Below are 25,204 nucleotides of genomic sequence, written 5' to 3'. Positions count from 1 at the left end.
GACATGAAATGCTGTGGCGCTCACAGCTGTGGAAGCCTGCAGCGTCAGGCAGTGATCGACGAAAGACAAAGAGAAAAGAGCCTCCCTGAAGTGTCTGTGGATGTTTAAGAACCAGTGCTTAAGGTGTAAGGATCCCCACATGGCAGGCGACTGCAGGAAGCTGAAGCCTGAACCAATTTGGTACTGGTGTAAGCAAACAGGACAGATCACCAGCAACTGCAGTCAGGGAAATGATCAAAGGGAAAGGCACTGCCACATGATCTACATCTGTAAGCAAGTAAAGATGCTTGTACAGTCACTGCGTATAGTGGAGGCCCTAGTTTTGGGGGAAGGTTTTAAAATCCCTTGTGAACATGGGAGAGAGAGGGATGGATCGAAGAGGGTATTTTAGTCTCTTGGAAGAAAGAGGTAAAGAGCAGAGTGTTGTCACTAATGGCAGCAGTTCAGCCAGTGATAAACAAGGTCAGGCCTGTACTGGACGTTTGTGAGCTGAACAACAATGTATTGTGCCACACAGGTAGCGAGGTTACCGATGTCTGTGTGGCAGCATTGTAAGAATGGAGACATAACAAGGGCTTCCACAATCATTGGCTTGAAGTTGGCATGTCTTTGGCAACTATTTGTGGCTGAGAAACTATGGCAGCTGATAAGATATAAGGGCCAGACATACTGTTTAACCAGGCTGAATTCAGAATCAAAGATCATGGTGACTGTTCTCAAGTCTAATCTTGGGATGGTGGATAAGATGAAAAAGACCACCAACTTCTTAGTGGTTGAGACTGGGTAAAAGAAAGAACTACCCATGATGGTTTAATCAGTCTTGTCAAAAATGACAGGTGGAAGCCATTAGAAGAAAGAAAAGGAAATAGTATACCAGTGGTTGTAGCATGTTGGTAAGAGAGCCTTTTCTAAATAATTCTTGTTTGGGATATGGCCCCAAGATGTTTTGTGTGTATTGATAAGTGAGCAAACACAGTTGTCTTAAGAGTGTTTATACTGGACATTAACCATCCCAAAATATCTGGCTATAGTCTATAGTGCAGCCTATAGCCTAGTCACCCATATAGTCAACCAGGTGATATATGAAGGAATCATACCCAATGACTGATGTAGCAGCACCATAGTCAACTGCTACAAAGGTAAAGGTGGCACATTAGATAGGAATAATTACTGAGGTATCAAATTGTTGGATCAGGTGATGAAAGTCACGGAGAGAGTCATAGCCCAACTAATTAGAGAGAGAGAGAGAGAGAGAGAGTTAGTTTAGACGATATGCAGTTTTGGTTTTGTGCCAGGGAAAAGCACCACTGATGCTATATTTCTGGTAAGACAGCTGCAGGTGAAATTCCTAGCCAAAGATAAACTTCAGTACTTGGCTTTTGTTGACATGGAGAAAGCCTTTGACAGGGTCTCCTGATCCCTTATCTGGTGGTCAATGCAGAAACAAAGGATAGATGAGTGGTTGGTGAGAGCTGTACAAGCCATGTATAGAGATACTGTCAGTAAGGTGAGAGTTGGCAATGAGTATAGTGAAGAATTCCGGGTAGAAGTTGGGGTTCACCAAGGATCACTCTTCAGTCCCCTCTTATTTATCATAGTCCTCCAGGTAATAACTGAGGAATTCAAGATAGGTTGCCCCTAGGAGCTCCTCTATGCTGATGACTTTGCTCTAGTAGCTGAGTCACTACCAGAACTAGAGAAGTTTCAGGTGTGGAGCGAGGTCTAGAATCAAGTCAATCTAGCAAAAACCAAAGTCTTGGTAAGTAGGAAGGCAGACAGATCACACATCCCTTCAGGTAGATGGCCCTGCATGATCTGTAGAAAAGGTGTAGGTAGAAACTCCGTAAGATGTACCTGGTGTAAGCTATGGACACATAAGAGGTGCAGCAACATCAAAGAAAGTCTAACTGGGAAGATAGTTTTTGTATGTGTCAGATGCACAGCAGCAATAAACACCAAAGATGTACAGAAAACAGCTTCCATCATATGCCAGGGGGTGGAAAACTAGAAGTAGTTAATAGCTTCCATTACCTAGGTGACCATGTCAGTAGTGGGGGTGGATGCTCCAAGAGTGTAGCTGCTAGAATAGCCTGGGCAAAGTCCAGAGAGCTCCTACCTTTGCTGGTAACAAAGGGTATCTCTTAGAGGCTGATGATATGTGCATCTCTGATCATGAGCATGAGTAGTGGGGGAGCATCATAGCCATGTGTTGAGAGGAATTCCTTGGGGTTTGAATAATTCACCCCTGGAAACATGGGTACTTGACTGGTACCATATTTCATTGACCTTTGAGAGATGAAAGACAAAATTGACCATGATGGGATTTGAACTCAGAATGTAAAGAACAATAGTAAATAATAGTAAAATTAATGCTTTCATTTATTTCTTATATTTTTTCAGAGTTAACCATGTCTGAAATGCATATAAGAACACCACTGGATTTTAAGTTGGGAAAGAACCATTGGATTAGTAGTAGAGTACAAGAAAGACCAGATGAGATCAGTACACACACAGAGCATAGTGAAAGCCCTTTCACTAATGAAGGTACGTTATTGATTTTGTTTATTTTGTATCTGTGAGAAGAGAAAGGTTTAGAATCGAAGGGCCTCAGAGTCAACTTAGCCAAAACCAAAGTCTTAATAAGTAGGAAGACAGACAAACCACAAATGCCTTCAGGTAGCTGGCTCTGCTCGATCTGTAGAAAAGGCATTGGTAGAAACTCCATAAGATGTGCCTAGTGTAAGCTATGGATACATAAGTGGTGCAGCAATATCAAAGGAAGGCTAACTGGGAAGATAGTTTTTGTATGTGACAGATGCTCAGGTGCTATTCACACTGAAAATGTGCAGAGAACAGCTTCTGTCACATTCCAGGGAGAAAAACTACAAGTAGTTGATAGCTTCCGTTACCTAGGGGACCTAGTCAGTAGCGGGGATGGATGCTCTGAAAGTGTAGCTGCTAGAATAAGAATAGCCTGGACAAAGTTCAGAGAGCTCCTACCTCTGTTGGTAAAGCATGACCTTTGAACATTGGGCCTTACTGAGGCAATGACTAGTGATTGAGACCTTTGGAGATATGCTGTGCTTGAGAAGATCCGGCAAGTCAAGTGAGACCATAGCCCATGGCCTATGCCTGTGGATGTAACCAGCCCACTTATGAGTACCCCTCATTCATTGGGCAATAAACTTTGCTTGCGAAAACCTATTGAAGCAGGTGAAATCAAAATCAAAATCGTTGACGTGGCTGGTGACAGAACCGCCTGATTGGCACTCATGCCAGTGGAATGTTAAAAGCACATCCAAGTGTGATTGTTGCCAGGGCCACGGATTGTCTCCCATGCTGGTGGCACGTAAAAAGCACCATTCAAGCGTGATCATTACCAGCATTGCCTTACTAGCACATGTGCCAGTGGCACATGGAAAACAATATTCAAGTGTGGTCGTTACTAGTGCCACTGGACTGACTCTGTAAAAAACACCTTTTGAGTGTACTGACTGGCCCTCGTGCAGGTGGCACGTAAAAACACCCACTACACTCTCAGAGTGGTTGGCGTTAGAAAGGGCATCCAATTGTAGAAACTTTGTGAGATCAGATTCGAGTCTGGTGCAGCCTTCTGGCTCACCAGTCCTCAGTCAAACTGTCCAACCCATGCCAGCATGGAAAGTGGACGTTAAACGATGATGATGATGATGTATATATATATATATATATATATGATGTGTGTATATATATATATATATATATATACACACACACAGCTTTTCCTTATAATCTTAGGGTGTTTATCTTCATAGAAAGTGAGATATCTATGCTAAAGAGTAAACTGTTTATTTTAAATTTTCGGTTTTTATTTCTATAATTACATTTTTGGTATTTTTTACTCCTTGTATCTCTTTGTATTTCCATGTTACATCAAACAATGGGAAAGTATAGGTAATCTGGTAGCGTTCTCAAACCCACTCACCTGGAGACACACAACTAGTATTGGATCATATTAATGCTGGAATGTGTATAAAATGAGAAATACTCAGCAATTAGCAGCTGATAGTAATTCACAAAAATGGGTTGGACTGTTTGACTGGGCTGGCATGCACCAGGCTCCAGTCAGATTCGGCATGGTTTTCTAGGGCTGGATGCTCTTCCTAATGCCAACCACTCTGAGAGTGTAATGAGTGTTTTTACATGCCACCGGCACCATTTGCATGACACCAGTATCAGCCATGACTGAAATTTTGCTTGGCTTGATGGGTCTTCTCAAGCACAACATAATGTCAGAGGAATTGGTCATTGTCTCTGTAAGGCCTAACACTTGAAAGGAACTTGGTCAATATGCCCCCATGAGGCCCAATGCTTGAAAGGAACTCAGTCACATTGCCTCTGTGAAGCCCAACACGCGAAAGGAACTCAGCCGCTTTGCCTCCATGAGGCCCAACGTTCAAAGTTGATTTTCTTTTGTGCCACCAGCACAAGTGCACTTGGCTTGACAAGTCATCTCAAGCAGAACACCTCGCCAAAGGTCTCGGTCAATAGTCATTGCCTCTGTGAGGTTCAAGGTTCGAAGATCATGCTTCACCACCTCATCCCATGTCTTCCTGGGCCTACTTCTACCACAAGTTCCCACCACAGTTTAAAGATTGGCACTTCTTTACACAGCTCTCCTCGTTCATACACATGACCATACCAGTGCAGTTGTATCTCTTGCACACTACATCTGGTTCCTTTTATGCCTAACTTTTCTCCCAAGATGCTTACACTCTATCAAACATGCACATCCAGTGAAGGATACTGGCTTCATTTCTTTTAAGCCTATGCATGTTCTCAGCTGTTATAGCCCATGTTTCACTGCCATGCAGCATTGCTATTTGCACACAGGCATCAAACAATCTGCCTTTGACTCTAAGAGAGGCCCTTTGTTTGTAGGCCTACTTGTGGTGCGTTGGCAGATATAATTGCAGCTATACTATTCTGCAAGACTAACCTGAGCTTAACTACGCTATCACATACTCTAAATACTTCTTTAACCCTATCCACCCATTTCTCAGCAAGAAGTATGCCCACACTACCTACTCCGTTACTGTTACCTTCCCAGAAGATTTTATACCTATGTGTCCTGCCTGTGAGGAACGTGGCTGAAGCTCCTCTCCACCTAATGTCTTGGCTGCAACATACATCAAAGTACCTTCTTTCAAGCATCTCTACAATCTCATTGTGTCGGTTGTCGGTCGATATAGACAACAGGATGGTGGCCACGGAAGTCGGAATCCACCCAGGAGTGTGTAACAACTTACCTGCCAAATACATACATGAGTATGTTTGTATATATATATATATATATATATATATAATATATATATATATACACACACGTGCATGTGTTTGTATATATATATTTGATTAGGAAGTGATGGTTGCATCTAAGGAAATACTGGTTCAATATCTAGTATTGTTGGGGAATGAAATTCCCTTAAAAGAATAGGTATATATTAAGCATATGGTTTATATCCAGTTAAAAGAATTATTAATTATTTACAAATTGGTCATCTTTGCTCCTTACAGCTGTTTCAATTAATAATCAATAATTGAATTACAAATTTGTAGATTAATTTTGCATTGATGTGACATGAGCATACTTTCATCAGGTGTATCTTAATGCATTTCAGGGTCTGCCCAAATGAATTGATAGATCCACATATAACATCCCACGCTACACCATTTTTGTTTCTCATGTCACATAAATGCAAATTTAATGTACAAATTTGTAATTAAATCATTGAGTATTAATTGAAAGGACTGTAAAAAGCAAACATGACCAATTTGTTAATAATAAATGATTGTTAACTTCCTTATTGCCATTTTCTTTTCTTCTTTTAAATGTATATATATACATATATATATATATACACGTATGTGTGTGTATATATACATATGTGCATATATATACACATATATATATATACACATGTGTATATATATATATATGTGTATATATATATGCACATGTATGTATATATATATGCACATATGTATATATACACACACATACGTGTATATATATATATATATATATATATATATATATATATATACACACACGTGCATGTGTTTGTATATATATTTGATTAGGAAGTGATGGTTGCATCTAAGGAAATACTGGTTCAATATCTAGTATTGTTGGGGAATGAAATTCCCTTAAAAGAATAGGTATATATTAAGCATATGGTTTATATCCAGTTAAAAGAATTATTAATTATTTACAAATTGGTCATCTTTGCTCCTTACAGCTGTTTCAATTAATAATCAATAATTGAATTACAAATTTGTAGATTAATTTTGCATTGATGTGACATGAGCATACTTTCATCAGGTGTATCTTAATGCATTTCAGGGTCTGCCCAAATGAATTGATAGATCCACATATAACATCCCACGCTACACCATTTTTGTTTCTCATGTCACATAAATGCAAATTTAATGTACAAATTTGTAATTAAATCATTGAGTATTAATTGAAAGGACTGTAAAAAGCAAACATGACCAATTTGTTAATAATAAATGATTGTTAACTTCCTTATTGCCATTTTCTTTTCTTCTTTTAAATGTATATATATACATATATATATATATACACGTATGTGTGTGTATATATACATATGTGCATATATATACACATATATATATATACACATGTGTATATATATATATATGTGTATATATATATGCACATGTATGTATATATATATGCACATATGTATATATACACACACATACGTGTATATATATATATATATATATATATATAATATATATATATATATATACATATACACATGTGTATATTATTCAAAGGAGAGGTGTTCATTCATTGCTAAAATGGATACTTGAAACTGAAAGAGACGATGAATGAAAGCTTCAAATGAATGAATAAACTCTATTTTGTAAGTGCAGTTAATAAGTTTACTTTAGAACGAAGTAATTCCTGGTTCAATCTCAATGTGCAGTATTTGGGGCAAGTGTCTTCTGCTGCAGTCTAGGCTTAACTAATACTGAATAGACTTTAATAAGTAACTGGAAACTATGTGGAAACCAGTCGTGTGTATATGTGTGTACACACACACACACACACAGAGTCATATTATGTATATCTATGTGTTTGCCGGTGCCTGAGATGTGTATTTATGCTGACTGGTGCGACTAGTTGCGTCAGAGGGTAACCTAGTCATAGCCACACAATAGAGATCGATAGAATAAGCACTGGAGCTAAAAAAACTGATTATTCTTTTAAAGTGTTGCTCCAACATGGCCACAGTCCAGTAAGTTAAACAGTTAACAACTATAGCATGTACAGAGTACATTTTAAGTTTTTTTTAAAACTTTGGGAGCAACTAGAAGGGTCACGTGAAGATTCTTTCCTAGACGTCGCACATATTCATGAAAATACACCCACAACACACACACACACATACGCCCGCGTGAATATCGAGTCGTAATACACTAATATATACACCTGTATGAATATGTGAGACCATATACATACATATATACATGTTGCATAGAAAATATGTTATTGAAGAACAAGACTCTGTAATATATATATATATATATATATATATATATATATATATATATATATATATACACACACATACATATATGTATGTATTTGTGTGTATATATATATATATATATATACATATATATATATATAAGGTTCAAAATTATACAAAAACAAAAGAAAAAACAGACAGGTGAGGGAACAACAAACTATGTATAATTAGTTTGACGCTCAGGTAAAATGGAAGGAGTCTTTGACGTTTCGAGCCTACGCTCTTCTGTAGACAAGAACGAGGAAAGGAGACAGGAAAAAAAAACCGAGTGAAAAATAATCGAGTTTGGGTTAACGGTTGCACATTTTTCGTTATTTTTGTTCGAAGTTTAGGCGAAAATTTGTAGGACAGGGTCAATAATATCAATAATTCTACCGAAGATGTTAGTCGAATAGAAGATGGATGCAATCAAGAAATGAAACCGCGTTGCAGACACGTCTCGCCGGTCATTTCCCCCCTTTAGATCGTGTTGTAATAGAAGCCAACGAGAGAGCTTCTATATGGTCACTGGATTTGCTAGATACAACAGCCAAAACTATAAATTAAACCAAACCGTTAAAAAACGGGTGGAGGGAGAGGGAAAGAGACTTTGGGTAATATAGTCCTGGATACACAATGACTAAAACGAAATATATTGAGATGGTCATGTCTAGAATGTCTATGATCTGAATAATTCTGATCAGGACTCACAGGGGTCATTTATATTAATCTATGTGTGTGTGTGTGTATATATATATATATATATATATATATTGAAAGACACATACAGAGCACCACATACATTATCATACATATGCATAAACTATTTCCTCTGTCGAAATCTGGAATCAAAAACTATCTTCCACTGTCTCGGTAGGGTCCAAACGTTCAAAGATACAAACAATTTTTTTCCTCTCTCTAAGCCACGGCGCATCCAGATCGTGAAAGATGAAAGACGGGTTTGGAAGTTGTCACGTTCATGCCGTTCAAGAATGAAATACCTGCATGGAATGGGAAATGGATCGCAGACTCGACACATACAAGCATTCATAGAATATAGTGTAAACAAAAATACCAAAAGATATCTATCTAAACATCAGAGGAATGAGTCTCTACGTATCCGCTCAATGTGCTAGACATAACAGCTAAATCTCCCTTATATCATTCTATACGAGAAAAAATAGGAGAGACGATCGTGTCCGGCATACCTATGAATGACGGTAAGCACTCAAGCAAGGTTGAGCTGTGGCTAAACAACAACCTGCCTTTAAAAATGGGTCTAGTTGGTGGTAGTGGTATGAAGTATTAAAATATAGGAATATGTAGTCAAAGAAAACCAAGGGAAAGACAAAATAGCAAAGAGTTTTTCAATATATGTATGCATGTAAAACATACATATATGTGTATGTATATAAATATATATAGTATACATACACACACATATTTATATGTAATATATATATATTTATACATGTATATATATATATATATATATATATATATATATATATATATATATATATATTATAATATACATGTATAAATATATATATATTATAATATACATGTATAAATATATATATATAATATACATGTATAAATTTATACATATATAATATACATGTATAAATATATATATATAATACATGTATAAATTTATACATATATATATATATACATGTATATATATATCTTACTGTGAAAATAATAAGGGTAGAAAATTTAGAAAAATTTTCACATATAAATATATATATATAGACATATAAATCTGCCGGTCAAAGTGAAAAGATCCATATAGATATATAATATACATACTATATATATATATAATATGCATATATAAATATATATAATATACATAAAACACATACACACATATATATATATAGAGAGAGAGAATACACACACACACACATATATATATCCGCCTTTATAAATATAAGCTATTCTTTTAAAGCCAAAAAAATAATAAATAAATATAATTGTTTTTTCGCCTTTAATAAAATAGTGTTTTGTTCCAGCTTTTGACATTTCAGTGCTATTTTCCTCATCTGTGCTTACTTGTGTGTGTGTATGATCAGAGAATTCAACATCAATTGAAAATTTAACTTTCAAGAACCGTAGAGAAGACCTTTTTAAAAATGATAAGCAACAACAAAGTTTTGAAAATATTTTTTAAAGCGCCAAAAAGTTTGTGCAAAGTTTTAGCCGAGGCAGAAGGAAAAAAATCAATAATTTTATTTAGAAATTTATCGTTGCATACTTTTCGGTGGTTTCATCGACCGAAACGGTGTGGAAGTAAAACGAAATATTTAGGAATAAATTTATTGATCACAAATGAAATTACTGGCCTAAGTTTTTGTAAAATGGGGAAAATAAAGATTTATTTGCAAAATTTTAGTTTTGAAGAAGATGGTAATGAATGATTTCATCAAGGTGCGAGAAAGACAGAGAGGATGAGAATGTTAACGCGTGTATATATATACACACACATACGTTTGTATTATATATATATACGTTTGCATTATATATATATATATATATATATATATATATAATATATATGAGTATATATATATATATATATGAGTAGATTACAGAGAGGGACGGGTAATTAAGTTTGTAGTTACTCTAAATAAACTAGTTTATAATTATTATTAGTGAATTACTGAAGAATAAGCATATATCCGTTCGTCTAAAGGAATAGAAATTATGTCTGCTCTCTGTGCGTGTGTTGAGGTATAAGTTTATGTTGGTTCTGTAGAAACGTGTTAAATTATTATTTTTCCAAGATAACACGCTAGAATGGATGAATTTCTAAATGAAGCAATACGTATACAAATCTCTATATATGCAATATATATGTTTAATGATGATGGTTGTTACTTGGACTTGCAAAGGAAAAAGAAAAAAAATCCCTACGTCGTTGTTAGCGATGAATTTTATGGTGGGAAGAGCGCCATGTTGGATGTCTGGTAACTAAGAGATTCCATCCGACGACACAGGACCAACCTTTTTCGATTCTTAGGGGCAGAAATGGCCAGATATTATAGAAGATTAAATCTACACAGACAAGGAAATGATTAAAACAAAATGAAACATATTCTTGAATTGAACGTAACCGTTTTTTTTTTCTTCTTTTTATTGTAATTTGTCCCTCAGTGAAAAAAAAAAATTAAATTTTCGATTTGTTTGTTTACAATTTCGCCTTCACATTTTTTTTGTCAAATCGTCTTCTTTTCGTCTTTCTCTCTCGTCTTATGTCTCGTTGGCTCTTCGTGTCAGTTCATCGCAGAGTTAATTGTATAAAAACAGAGAGAAACGAAATGGACATTTACTCTTTTTCTGTGTTTCAATTGTTATATATATATATGTATATATATATATATATATACACATATATACATATATATAAAGTATTTTAAAGGTTCATTTTTTTATTTTTTGAGTACGTTTCTAAACAATTTTTTTTTTACATATTGCCTTACCACCTTGGATCTGCAGCCAAAAGATTCGGTATCATCTGTACATCTCCAAACGTATCTGAATATTCGATCTCCATCCAGTAATCTATCCATAAGTTCATACAGAACTTCATGATAGTGCTATTTGGATGACGGATGGCTGGCATGCTAAGAATTGCCACTGGGGGTGGGTCTTGGATACTTTCGGCAAATTGGTTTTGCGTTTGTATCGGAAGTTGCTGTTGGTTAAAGTGGTGGTATTCCCGCATAAAGGTGTCTTGAAGATTTTGTCGGTTCAAGTGTTGAAAACTAGAATTAGAAAACCAAAGGTTACCATTATATTGCCATTCGTAACGGTATTCCTGACCTGGCAACAAAGTACTCCAAGCTGATGTATTGAAGATGTTTTGCGTACTTTCGCTTTTGTAATCAGTGTTGGAGCTCCATTGGTGCGATATAGCATATCCAATATCGAACACTCGGCTGCAACTCATGTATGGTAGCCTGGTTTGTTCTGGGGTTAGACAGATATTGTTTAGAAAATAATCGTTTGGGAAGTCGAATTTATAGTCGCCATCGGCAAAAAGTTTGGCGTCACGATCGATGTAGGTAACGACATAGGGCTCTGATGGACCAGTCATGTGCATCTCGTTTGTGAGCGGCAACAAACTGTGGACACGGAAACCGGCTTTAATTGGGCGCCATTTCGTGGCCCGCAGTACCAAATACATATAATCGTTTCTACTCATACATGAAGCGAAGTATGTATAAGGCACCACCTGAAGGTTCATCTTTTCAACCAGTTTCACCCATTTGTCTTTCTCGGGGTCATATTGTTCGACATGGTGAACGTGCTCAACAGGTTCCACATAATGATTTAAGGTTCTCTGAAAACGTCTCCGAATAATTGGCGAATTTGACAGAACCCCTGGGGACTGCAAAATGTGTTGTGTTTGTTGTGATTGTGGGGGTTGCGATTGTTGAGTGGGTGCCATTTGTTGTTGTGGTTGCACTTGCTGTTGTTGTTGTTGCTGAGGTGATGGTGGCGGCTGGGCGACCGCGGGGCCATTCACTAGAACATTGGGAACTCCACCACCACCACCAGCAGGTGTGTTAGTTCCCGATGGCGAGGAATGAACTGTCGGTGCACCGACTCCACTCCCATCACGGCCAACCACACCGCCAGTCGTTACCGAAGATCTTTTATAAACTTGCATAACTTTGTGAGATCACAGACTTGAGGAGTAAAAAATTTGGCTGCTTCTTTCCGTGTAAAGGTTGCTCACTTGAATATCTGGTCTGTTTGTTAATTATTTCCTTCTCTGGCGGAGTTGATTAAATCCATGGTATCAATAATTGGTATAGAAACACACACACACTATCTCACACACATATAATATAATACATACAATATAATATAATATAACTATATATACACACACTTACATACATACCCGGACTAGTCCTTAATGAGAGTCTGTGAAAAACAGATGTAACCACTGACGGCGACCGTTGATCTATGTACTGCATGTGTGCGATTCAGAATTTATGTAACATATACATCCATGTATAGATAGACTATAAACTCTCACACACACACACATAAACATACGTGGTCATTTTCACATACGGGTATGGTTTTCCTATTTGTGTGATTTACGAAGTGTATGTCTAGGCTAGTCTGGAATGCAGGTTTTTAAAATATGGTTATGATTGTATGAGCTGATATATTATATATTTTTTTTTTGCTTCTCCTTTTTTTTTAATCCCCTACTTTATATGACCCCTGTTGCTCTCATTGACTGTTACATAATATTTTCGGGGTGTGGGGTAGGAAGAAATCAGTTAAAGAGCTCGACACAGAAAGATGGATGACAGCGTATTGTTTGTTGTAAGAGAGAGAAACACACTCAGGGTTCACAGCCTCCTCGACATGTGTTCGACTGGCTTTCTGAAGATGTAATAATGGGGAATGAACAAACAATAGAATAAATAAAAAAAAAACAATTCAGGAAATTTAAAAAAAGACAGAAAACAAAGAGAAAGAAAAACGAAAATAAAAAAAAAAATGCTGTTTTCAGGAATAAATTCTGTTGGTGTTTGGTTTGGTTAAAGACAGGAAGAACATTTTAGATGTTAGTGTTGTGATTGTTGTTATAATTGCTGCTGCTCGTGCAGTTGTTGCTGTTGTTAATGTCTTTGAACAGTTGTGGTGGTAGTTGTGTGTCAAGCCGCCGTTACCCAATTCCGTTGGGTGTAGCAGTGTGTGCAGATGCTGCCGTTGCTGCTGCACTTGTTCTTCTGCAGCAGTAAGGAAGCTGTCATGACAGTGAGAGAGCAGCGACGAACAACGAAGAAAGAAGAGTGAGTGAACAAACCAAGCACCGTCCTTGCACAGCATTTGCCTTCCACTGCTGCTAACAAGTGCAATTTCAGGAAACAACGGCGCTGCTGCTGCTGCTGCTGCTGCCCCTACTTCTTTGGCTGCTGCTAATGATGCTGCTTCTGATAATGATGATGATGATGGGGCGTCACTTTATGTGATGATGGCAATGGTGCCACTACTGGTGCTGTTGATGCTTGTAGTAGTAGTAGTAGTAGTTGTTATTGTAGGATGGTAGTACTTCTGATGGTGGTTTTGGTGATGGCCTCAGTTTTGTAATGTTAATGGTGCTGCTGCTGAATGATGCTAGTTTTCAGTGATGCTAGTAGTAGTAGTAGTCGTAGTAGTAGTGGTGGTGGTGGTAGTAGTAGTAGTAGTCGTAGTAGTAGTGGAGTTTGGGTGGCGGTAACGGCAATAATGATGTCAATAGTGCTGGTACTACTGATACTAATAGTTGTCGTAGTGGTAGTAGTGTTTATAATAATAATAATAATAATGATGATGATGATGATGATGATGATATATTATTATTATTATTATTAGTAGTAGTAGTTGAGGAATTAGTGGTGGTGGTGGTGTCATTGTGATAATGATTCTGATGATGTGTATAGTAGTAATAGTGGAGTTATTGGTGGTGGCTGTTGTGATAATGGTGCCATTGATTGGTGCTGGTATTGGTGATGCTAGTACTAATAGTGGTGGTGGTGGTGGTGGTGGTGCAGCTTCTGCTGTTGCTTCTCCTACTTCTTCTGCCTGCAGTCACAGTTGTCTGCTGTTATTTTATTGATAATTATGATGATGATGATGATGTTGGTTCAGTTGTAGGTATGCTGTGTTGATGTGCATAGTGCTGGTGGCAGTGGTGGTGGTGGTTATTGCAGAGGCAGTTGCAGTAACTGTGGTAGCAGTGTTAGGTGATGGTGATGGTGTGGGGAAGGGGAAAGGACAGCATTGGTAATGATATTGATGGTGGTGTTGATGCTGATGTTGGTTATAATTATGGTAATAACAGTGGTGATGAAAATGCCAGTAAAGGATGGTAATGGTTTTAGTAGTAGTAGTAGTGGTAGTAGTGGCAGTGGCAGTAGTAGTAGTAGTAAGGATGGTTCTACTATTGATGTTTACAGTGATGCCGTTTGTTGGTGGTGGTCAAAGTAGTGATTAGATGTTGAAGGTGGTGTTGGGGACACGGGCAGCAGTTGTAATGATGGTGCTTATGATGAAGATGATGATGCTGGTGGTGGTGGTTATGAAAACTGTGATGATGATAATTGAAGTGGTAAAACTGATGGTGATGGTGTTGATGGCAGTGTGCATAGCTGTTGCAGCTGCATGTTGGCAGTGAAGGGGATGGCGAAGCAAGTGATGTTGGGTTTCAAAATGTTATAAAAGTGGTCGTTCAACACTCACGGTATAACATAGGAATTGTGAAGCCATATATATACTTTCTTACCTATTAGTTTACTACATGTGTGTGGGTGTGAACACATATTTTATACATGTATAACTACATGTGTGGGTATATGTATGTGTACATATATGTCTATAGACGTGTATAATATATCTACATATGTGAATATATGTGTGTCTGTGTGTATATATATATGTGTGTATGTATTTGGGATATATTTGACACTTTGCATCAAAGAAAACAATATCTCATCCAAAAATAAATCTATTTCAAAACCTCAAAAATATTTCAATTAGACTATGGATAGTTTACTCAAAATAGCTGCCCTCAGTTTCCGCCATGGCCCCATGATCGCTCTGGAAACTGGTGTATGCCTTCCTCACTGTGTCCCTAGGAAAATCTTTGAACACTTCCTTGATCTTGGCTACCAGCTTGACCTTAGTATTGTAGTCAGAGTGCTTGGTGTCTTTCTCAACCATGTCCCACATATAGTAATCTATGGGATTGCAATTGGAGAATTAAGTGGCTGGAAATTGGGGCCAGTGAAGTCCTAGAAATTCTCAGTCAACTCCTTCTGACTCTTTCTGGAGGTATGGCAAGGAGTCGAATTCTACTGCCACACAAATAGCCTTCTGGCAGAAACCCTCTCAAGCCAGGCATTTACCAGTCCCCAGCCACTTCACATAGCTGTCTGATTGAGCTTAAGACTCTGTTCAAAGATGTGGTAATGTACTCTGGCATGCAAACACACTCAGAAGGCCTACTGTGTGTTCCTTCCTGCTGGTCATGGCTTTGTAGTCTCGTGTAGCTGTCTCTGTCATGTCTTGCAGTCTTAATTGTTTACAGAGCATTAACCACTAGTCATGATGTCAGCATTTTGATAGCAGGCCTGAATCATCATGATTCAGGTAACTCTTTCCCAATATTCAGATGGCTTCCAGTCTTCCATGCCAGTCAACTTCTCAATCACAACTTTAATCTTTTATGCTTTCCAGCACCATCAACCTGTTCCTGTAAAAAGGTGACCAAAAATCATCAGATTTAGTCTGAACACCTTGTATATTACATATGTATATATGTACATAGGTACGCATGTATGTACGTATGTACATAGATACATAGTTGTAATAATTAAGTCAAATCAAACAGTGATATTTTGAAATCATTTGATATATACTTTTCAGGTTTGTATAATGTGTAATAGAAAAATGTATCCATTATGTAGACTTTCCTCAGTTAAAGTGTTTCATAATATGAAGAAATTGATGGAAAAATTTCAAATATACAAAGGCGGGTGCTGAAAAGTTCCTGGCTTTAAGGGTATTGTGAAAGGCCTTGTTGGAGACTCAACCTTCCAAGTTCTTTTACAGGGTTTAGAACAACTGAAGGACTGCTGCCAGAAGTGTGTGAAACTGAGAGGGGAATATGTTTATTAATTCCATAAGGCTGAAAGGCAAAGTCGACTTTGGTGGAATTTGAATCCAGAACATAGAGATGGACAAAATGCCACTAAGCATTTTACCAGGTGTACTAATGATTATGCCAACTTGCTGCCCTGAAACAAAATTGATCTCGGTGGAATTTCAACTCAGAAGGTAAAGAACCAGAAAAAATGCCATAAAGCCTTTTTGTTCTGCACATTAATGATTTTGCCAGTTCACCACCTTATTCATATTATCAAAATTGGTTTCAAATTTTGGCACAAGGCCAGCAATTTCGGGGTGGAGGGTAAATCAATTACATTGACCCCAGTGTTTAACTGATACTTATTTTATTGCCTCTGAAAGGATGAAAGGCAAAGTTGACCTCAGCAGAATTTGAACCCAGAGCATTAAGGCAGACAAAATGCCACTAAGCATTTTCCCTGGCATACTAACAATTCTGCCAATTTGCCGCCTTATTTATATTATTAATATTAACATAGGTGTTCATGAAATGTATTTCCTATGTAACGAAACAATTGTCGGCCTCACACGCACATACACACACATAAACATACAGAGTGTACACACACACATTGATTTGATGCAAACGTACTTATTCAAGCACACACAAACACTCCCAAGAGTCTTGTGCATTGGCACTTATTAAACTTTTGGTAAGTGCCAATGCACAAAACTCTCAACTCTTGCATCACTCTGTTGCTTCTGTGAAATCTTAATAAAAATATACATATACTTATATTTTGAGCTCTGTTTTTCCTGTTTGCATTAGAATATCTGTGTGTGTGTGTATATATATACACACACACACATCATCACCATCATTATCATCATCGTCATTTAACATCAGTTTTCCATGCAAGTATAGGTTGGTCACAGTTGTAGGATCTGACAAGCCACTGCACAGTGCCAAAAACCCCAACACTGCTGTCATGTTTCAGGACCAGTTACTGCCACAGCCTGGGTTTCAAGGGCTCACAGCTTTTTAATATTTTCCCAAAGAGCCTGCGGGACCTACAGGCTCTTTAGGCGTTTTCAAAACAAAACTGGATCTCCTCCTGTTGAGAGTCCCAGATGAACCTACCTCGTGGTAGGAGGTGCAGATGAGGGGAGAATCATCAAACTCACTTATTCACTAAATGTCTCATATCAGAGGAGGCACTCAGTAATAACAGTGAGGCAAAATAATGGTGCTCCAGCATGGCCAAAGCTTTGAGCTGAAACTGATAGAAGATACACACACACACACACATACCTTACGCCTCCAATATCGTAGTACAGTTGGTAATAGATAAAGAATACACTGTAGCAGTGTTATAACAACAAAATGGAAACATTGGCAGCAACAAACATGTAACAAACCAACAATTAATATTTCCAACATGGTAACTTAAATTATAAACTGCACCTGGACTTCAAAGACCAAACTATGAGCTTTTTCTTCATTTGCCACACTGGGCATAACAGAGTGGACAGTACAAGGACAGACAAAACATAGTTTGTGTTTTCCTTTTCTTAAAAATTCTGATTAAAAATAATTTTGATTTTAAAAATTTCAATTTAAAATTGATAAAATTATAAATAAATATTTACACATATTATGCGAAACTTAGCTGGGCTCATAGGCCCACCACCGTTGACTGACATTTCCTTCTATTTCGATTGAATGGCTGAGCATAGCCGGCTCCATTCATCCTCAGCTTTCTTCCCACATTCTACCATCTTTTACGAAATGTGCTATGCGTCAGGTGTCTCTTTTCCAGCCTGATCTTACTTTTAAGGTGATAGTTAAAGTAATTAACTAGACCTTGGCTGGAAATAAAGATACCTGTCACAATTCCTTTCACACATATCTTCCATTCTGTTACTTTCAGTATAGCTTTAATGTAGAAAAAAACTGTCCTTCCTCTCTCTGTTAAAGGAAGAGGGAAGAACAATCTTGATGATTGATTCAGCTGATAGCTGTACTCATCTTGTCGTTGACAATATTTATTCGACATAAGCTATCAGTTCCTTTAACTCCACGAAGGCATGCAGGGCAGTTTCACTGTCCCACCTGCACCTCGGGCATGTCAAAATGGCACTACCGTACCTCAATAATTTCTTTTGAACAAGTAAGACCAATCGGTAACACAACCAAGCCAGGGATTATCCAGGTAACCTGGCTTGAAAGTCCTTCCAAACAGGTTGACCAACTGATTTCCATTGAAGCCCAGAGTCTCTCCCAGGACATCATCTGACATATACTCCACTAGCCTGTTATAAAAGTCCACAGTGGAACTCCAGTTGCTGGTGTTGCCTGCCTGGGAGAGAAGTGTGAGTGCCTGTTGACACTCCATTTGCCAAGCACCCAGCCTAGGTCTTTGCCTGATCCAAAGACCTAAATCTCGAAGGGAGGTCAACTGTGTCATGTTACCTTATAGGCAATTATTGATTTATTTCCATGCATTACATAGGTTTTCTTTGACAGCCCATGATGGAATTGACTCAACAGAACTCCACAAAGGTAATATGCTGATTGATTTTATAATCTCACCATTAAGTACCTTCATAGTATTCTGAAGTAGGTAGTTAATTGTAATCATATTCATTGAAGAAAAATGTAGGAAGAAAGGAATAAAATGGATGAAAGAGGGCTAGAAGGATTTGATGAGATAATTATCTGCTGTAGCTTGACAAGTCTGTGTATCAGTACTAGTTTGTGTCCCTCTGTTCTGTCTACTATAAATAAGAGGTGGATAATAATAATAATAATAATATAATAATAATAATAATAATAATAATAACAATAATAATAATAATAGTAATAATAATAATAATAATAATAGAAAAAAGGTGGTATAGGTACACCCCAGAAAAGGTCAGAAATTGAGAAAGCAACCATACTCTGGGATATGCCAATACACACAGATAGAGAAATTAAGGCCAATAGGCTCGATGTAGTTGTCAAAGATCACCAAGAAACAAAATGCATTCTTATCAATGTATCAGGACCAACAGATAACAGCATTTCTCTAAAAGATACGGAGAAACTTTCAAAATACAAAGATCTGGAAATAGAAATAACTCGAATGTAGAGTCTAAAAACAGAAACAATTCCTATTATAATAGGTGCATTAGGTATGATAAAAAAACATTCAGACAAATACATAACAAATACACCAGGACTTACAAGTATATATTACATACAGAAAATAGCACTACTAAGCACTGCACACATCCTATGTAAAATACTTTCAATACACTGAAAATAAGAGCACCACAACAAATCATACAACATAACCAAGCCACACAGCTGCGCTTAGTGGTGCAGCAAAAACACATGATAAAAAAAGTGATGATGATGAAGTATGCAACTTCAGAAATAAGGATACATACCCTTTGAATAATAGTTGCTTTCAAAGAAACAGTATATAAATGTCCAGTCCAGGTGCATAATAATGTATAGGTGCAACTGTGGCTTACTTTGGCTAATTTGACAGTTAACTGAAATGAATGATAAGTATTCAATCTCTTTGTCAGTATTACAAACCATATTTCAATATGATTAGGTGGTGCGAAGTATGATTTGTGTGCTGAAGAGTCTCTCTGTATATTGTTATAGAAGGAAAATATAATTAATAATAACTCTGAATTCATTAGAAGATATCACCATCACTTTAGAAAAACTTTCAAAATGTCCTGTTCCACCAATATGTAATTAGGTACGCAACGGTCTGAATATAAACTTGATCTGATGCCTGTGTTCCAGTTTTCTTGACAATCAGAAATATTGGTGCAATTGATGCAATGTGTAAAGTGTTCTTCTGAGTATAATCATTACATATATAAGTCGACACCTATGAAATATCCTGCATAGTATGGACCGTAGTGTTCCTATTATGCACGGAACTTAACTCTCTGTATTTGCTGCTGATTGTGTGGATTATATAATTTGTGCTTCATCTTCAAATATATAAAAAAAAAAACCTGAAACATCTTGTTTAACATGAACATTTGGTGTAACAAGAACATTTCATGAATCACTTTGACTTGCAGTATTTCCTTGTGACTGTGCAAATAGAATTTAAGGACTTTTAAGCAAGAATATTCTGTCATGTTAACAATATTACGATATGTATGCTTTACAGTTAGTTGTGTTCTAAGTACGGTACATGTGTATGGATGCATGAATGGAAGCATAATTGCATGTCCAGCAATGGAGAAAAAAGCAGCCTAATGATGTATATATGTAGGTATATGCATATATCTATAAATATGTATGTTTGTGTATGTGTAGTTGTACATCAATATACACATGCATGCACGCATCTATCCATACATACCTATGTCTGTCTATCTATCTATCTATCTGTCTGTCCGTCCGTCCGTCCACCCATCCATCCATCCATCCATCCATCTATCCGTTATTGGGCGAGTAAGTGTATGTGAATCTGTAAATGTAGATTTGTAGAGGAATTGAGGAATTGAAGGACATGCATATGAGAATGCTGAAATTTGTATGTGTGCAAATGAACAGGTAGGTGCATAAGTGAGTATTCATGCATGTGTAAATCTATGCATACATTTGAGTTTGTTTCAAAAGAATGTATGTGAATATGTTTGTATAATTATGTGTGAGAGTGTAAGTAACCTAGCAGAGGGGGGGGGGGTCTATGTCTATGACGATGAGAGTTCCATTTCATCCAGTCAACAGAACAGTCTGCTCATGAAATTAACGTGTCAGTGGATGAGCACTCCACAGACTCGCGCACCCTTCATGTTTGCTTTCAGGGAGATTCTGTGTGTCATAGAATGTGACAAGGTTGGCCCTTTGAAATACAGGTAATACTCATTTTTGCTAGCTGACCTGGAGCAATATGAAATACATACATACATTATATCTATATTATAATTCCGAAATGCGAAAAGTTTGTTTGTTTGTCTGGTTTTAGCATTGAGAACGGGTTAAAGGCCACTAGATCCTGTCGGATTGACTCCAAAATTTACAGGGACATGTAAATTCTTCCATCACTCACTCTCTTTCCTCTCTTCCTTTCTCTTTCTATCTATAACGTCGTTTCACAGCGTCTACCTCCCTTACCATCACTTTCTCTTTATAACGTTGTTTCACAGCGTCCTATATCTCCCCCCTCCCCGCCTTCGACAGCGCTTTCACACACTCTCTCTCTCTCTACATCTGTCTGCATTCATAGAGAGAATTTTCATCGCCACAACCACCACACAATCATGAGAACAAATATTATGAATCAGATATTTATTGGGTTAATTTATATATGTGTGTGTGTGTGTTCTATATATAAATATGTATATATATGGCTCAGTGGTTAGAGCGTCGAGCTTACGATCGTGAGGTTGTGAGCTCGAATCCCGGACCGGGCTGCGTGCTTGTGTTCTTGAGCAAGACACTTTATTTCACGTTGCTCCAGTTCACTCAGCTGTAGAAATGAGTTGCGACGTCACAGGTGCCAAGCTGTATCGACCTTTGTCTTTCCCTTGGATAACACTGGTGGCGTGGAGAGGGGAGGCCGGTATGCATGGGCGACTACTGGTCTTCCATATAAAAACCTTGCCCAGACTTGTGCCTCAGAGGGTAACTCTCTAGGTGCAAACCCATGGTCACTCATGACCGAAGGGGGTCTTAATGTATATATACAAAGTGTATATATCTGTATTTATGTATATTAAACTTTTTAATACTTTTTGATAGTTATATATATTTTTAAAAAAATTATAAATATAAATTAATAATTTAAATTTTAAAATTTTATATTTTATATATTTTGTATATTATATTTTTATTTTTATGTTTTGGTTTATGTTTTTCACTGTTTGAATTGCCTATTAGTGGTTTTATCTCTAATTTAATTTATACATATATATATAATTTGTATACATTTGTATATATAATGCATGCACACACACATATATACATATATATATATATATATATATATATATATATATATATATATATATATATATAATGTGTGCATTATGTGGTCGGTTGAGCTGAAAATATGCACACCTATGTTAAAAGTGCTGGCAAGTTTGCATGGCAACTATTTTTTTCCTCAAATGAAAGGCGTGACCTCTAGGACAAAATTCCTCGTCTTATAAAATGTGACCCGAGTAGACCCGAATAAAATCAGGTTATATTAACCAAAATGTGAAAAGGGGTCTAAATGGGGCTGGAAGGGGATTAAAATTTAAAGGAGCGGGTGTTTAGGAATTCTCTGTTACATGAAGCTAAAAAATTTGCACCAGCCTTTTAATTGTCAATGTGTTGCTGTCCATGATGAAGAAGTTTTGAATGCTTGCCATGGTGAGTCTACTGTCGTGAGAAAGAATCACTTCGAAACTTGGTGTTAAGGAATTTTCTTTTACATCAAGTTCAAAATTTTATGCCAGCCATTAAACTGTTAATACGTTGCTGTCCGTCGTTAAGAAATGCCAGCCATGGTGACTCTACTATCCTCAGATTCTATCCCTTCAAAATTTGGTTTCCAATATTTTATTATTTTTATTCAGCTCGCAAGTTCATCTGTCCCTTTTAAATGTTAGTGTTTTGCTTTCAGCCTTGAAGCAGACTTTTCCGTTGTCACTGCCTGATATTTATGATTGGTCTTTCAAACTACTTTCTTTCTCAACTACTCAAGATCTTTTGTTGTTTATAAATGGGAGATAGATAGAGAAAGATAGAGAGTAAGAAAAAGCGAGTGAGAGTCCGAGAGAAAGGAAGAGTAAGAGAGTGGGAAAGTGAGAGAGAAAGGAGAGAGAAACCAAGAGGGAGAATGTGGTGATAAAAAGCAGAAAGGAAGCAAAAGAAAGTAACAACCACACTCTTACCCGCTCGTAGAGCGGGGCACCTTTAGCTAGTTATATCAATAAAGCTGAAATGCGAAAAGTTTGTTTGTCTCATTTTCAGATTGGAACGATTTAAGGAGCACTAGATGGGGTCGGATTGGCTCCAAAATCTACAGGGACATGCAAAAAGAGGCGAGAAAGTGAGTGGACTTGGTTAGAAACCCCTATCTCAAAAGCTGTGGTTACTAGGGTAACAAACCTACACTTTGACAAGTGTTTGTCGTTTCTCTCTTTCGCATATCACCCTGTCTTCCTCGATATCTCTCTCGGAAATTTCCAGGAAATACCCTAATAATCGGATTTTTTAGGAAGTACCATAATCCCCGGAAGTTTCCAGGAGATACCACAATTCTCGGAACTTTCTAGGAAGTAATTTATCTAATCCTCGGAATTTTCCAGGAAGTACCATAATTCTCTGAACTTTCCAGGAAGTACCCTAATCCTTGGAACTTTCCGAGCAGTACCCCAATCCTTGGAACTTTGCAGGATGTAATTTTCCCTAATCCTCGGTAATTTCCAGGAAATACCCTAATACTCGGATTTCTCCAGGAAGTACCATAATCATCGGAACTTTCCAAGAGAAAGCCTAATCCTCGGAATTTTCCAGGAAGTACTATAATCCGCGGAACTTTCCAGGAAATACCATAATCTTTGGAACTCTGGCCGAAATAAGATTAAGATTAATGTTAAAAATATATAATGCTGAAGCAAAGTAACATCAAATATATAGTGTGTGTGTTTTTATTGGCTAAACTGGCAAAATGACCATTCCTAAATACAACAACATATTTTCGGCCATCTTGGAAACGTCTGAACCACTTGTACTCTTGTGTGTAGCACATACACTCCTCTCCATACACTTTCTGCAACTTTGTGTAGGCCTCTGAGCTGGTATCGCCATGACAACTTTCTCTGTCATGGTCAATGCGACGCTACACACCTTCCTTCCAGGCACTGATGTAAACAGTGGAAGTGAGCTAGATTAAAACTTAGTGCACATGCACAGCAGAGTTCAAGATCAATCCTTGCCAAATGGCTTCATTACTATGCCAACAGTCCGGATACTTATTGATCAGACCTTGTATACATATATTTACATATATAACAGTGCATATATATATGTATACACACACATAGATAGATAGATAAATAGATAGATAAATTAGTTACAGAACTCATTTGAATCTATACTTGTGTTCTTATATATATATATATGTATGTATGTATGCTTATGTGTACAGAGAGAGAAAGATAGATATCTCTCCCTTTCTCTCTTTGTCTAACTGTAAAGTATAATGTATTTTATATATCTATCTCTCTCTCTCTCTCTCTCTCTCTCTCTCTCTCTCTCTATATATATATATATATATATATATATATATATATATATATTATATATATATATATATATATGTGTGTGTGTTTAGAGAGAGAGAGAAAAAAAGCGAAACAGAGAGAGATAAATGCATATATATACACATGAAATACACACACATATATATATCCATTTTTCTTTTTACCAAAGCAATTTGGTTGCTCATCATTAAAGTTGCAACCTACACTTGCAAAGTGCAGCAGCTGTGTAGGGATAGCTATGAAAATGATAATGGGGGTGATGAGGAGGCAGGGTATGATGAGGACGAGGAGGAATGATGCTGTTGTTGATAATGTTGATGGTAATGCTAATACCTGCCTGTAGATGCTAATGCTATCTGCAGTCTTCTTTGAGAGTGCCAGATAATAATCTTGGGCAAGTTGTTGCTGCTGATAACAAGACTGCATTCAGGGCCTTGTAGAGATAAATTGGTGATACTGCTTTTGGTAGCAGTGATGGTATTGATGAGGATGCTAGTAAATAGTATTGGTGGGTGGCAGTGTTGGTTGTGGTGGTGATGATTTTGGTGGTGATAGTATTGTGGTGGTAGTGGTGATAATTACGAAATTTTCAAGTGTGGTAATGGTTGTTGTTGTTGTGGTGGGGGTGGGGGTGGTAGTGATGGTGGTGGCGGTGGTGGTGGTGGTGATGGTTGTGGTGATGGTGATTGTGATGATTG

General features: G+C 37.1%; 1 protein-coding gene across 1 annotated transcript in view; it reads left to right on the top strand.

Moving 5' to 3' along the window:
* LOC115223297 (EF-hand calcium-binding domain-containing protein 6-like) overlaps window positions 1-25,204 on the top strand; it is a 177,683-nt gene that overhangs the window by 313 nt on the left and 152,166 nt on the right. The window contains exon 2 of the mRNA XM_036512316.1: window positions 2,401-2,544. Within this exon, the coding sequence (XP_036368209.1) occupies window positions 2,401-2,544 (144 nt within the window). The remainder of the gene's footprint in view (window positions 1-2,400; window positions 2,545-25,204) is intronic.

Source organism: Octopus sinensis, linkage group LG22 (assembly GCF_006345805.1).
Source record: "Octopus sinensis linkage group LG22, ASM634580v1, whole genome shotgun sequence".
NCBI classification, from domain to species: domain Eukaryota; kingdom Metazoa; phylum Mollusca; class Cephalopoda; order Octopoda; family Octopodidae; genus Octopus; species Octopus sinensis.
Note: the sequence above shows the minus strand (reverse complement) of the source record. Positions and strands in the feature narration are given on the sequence as shown.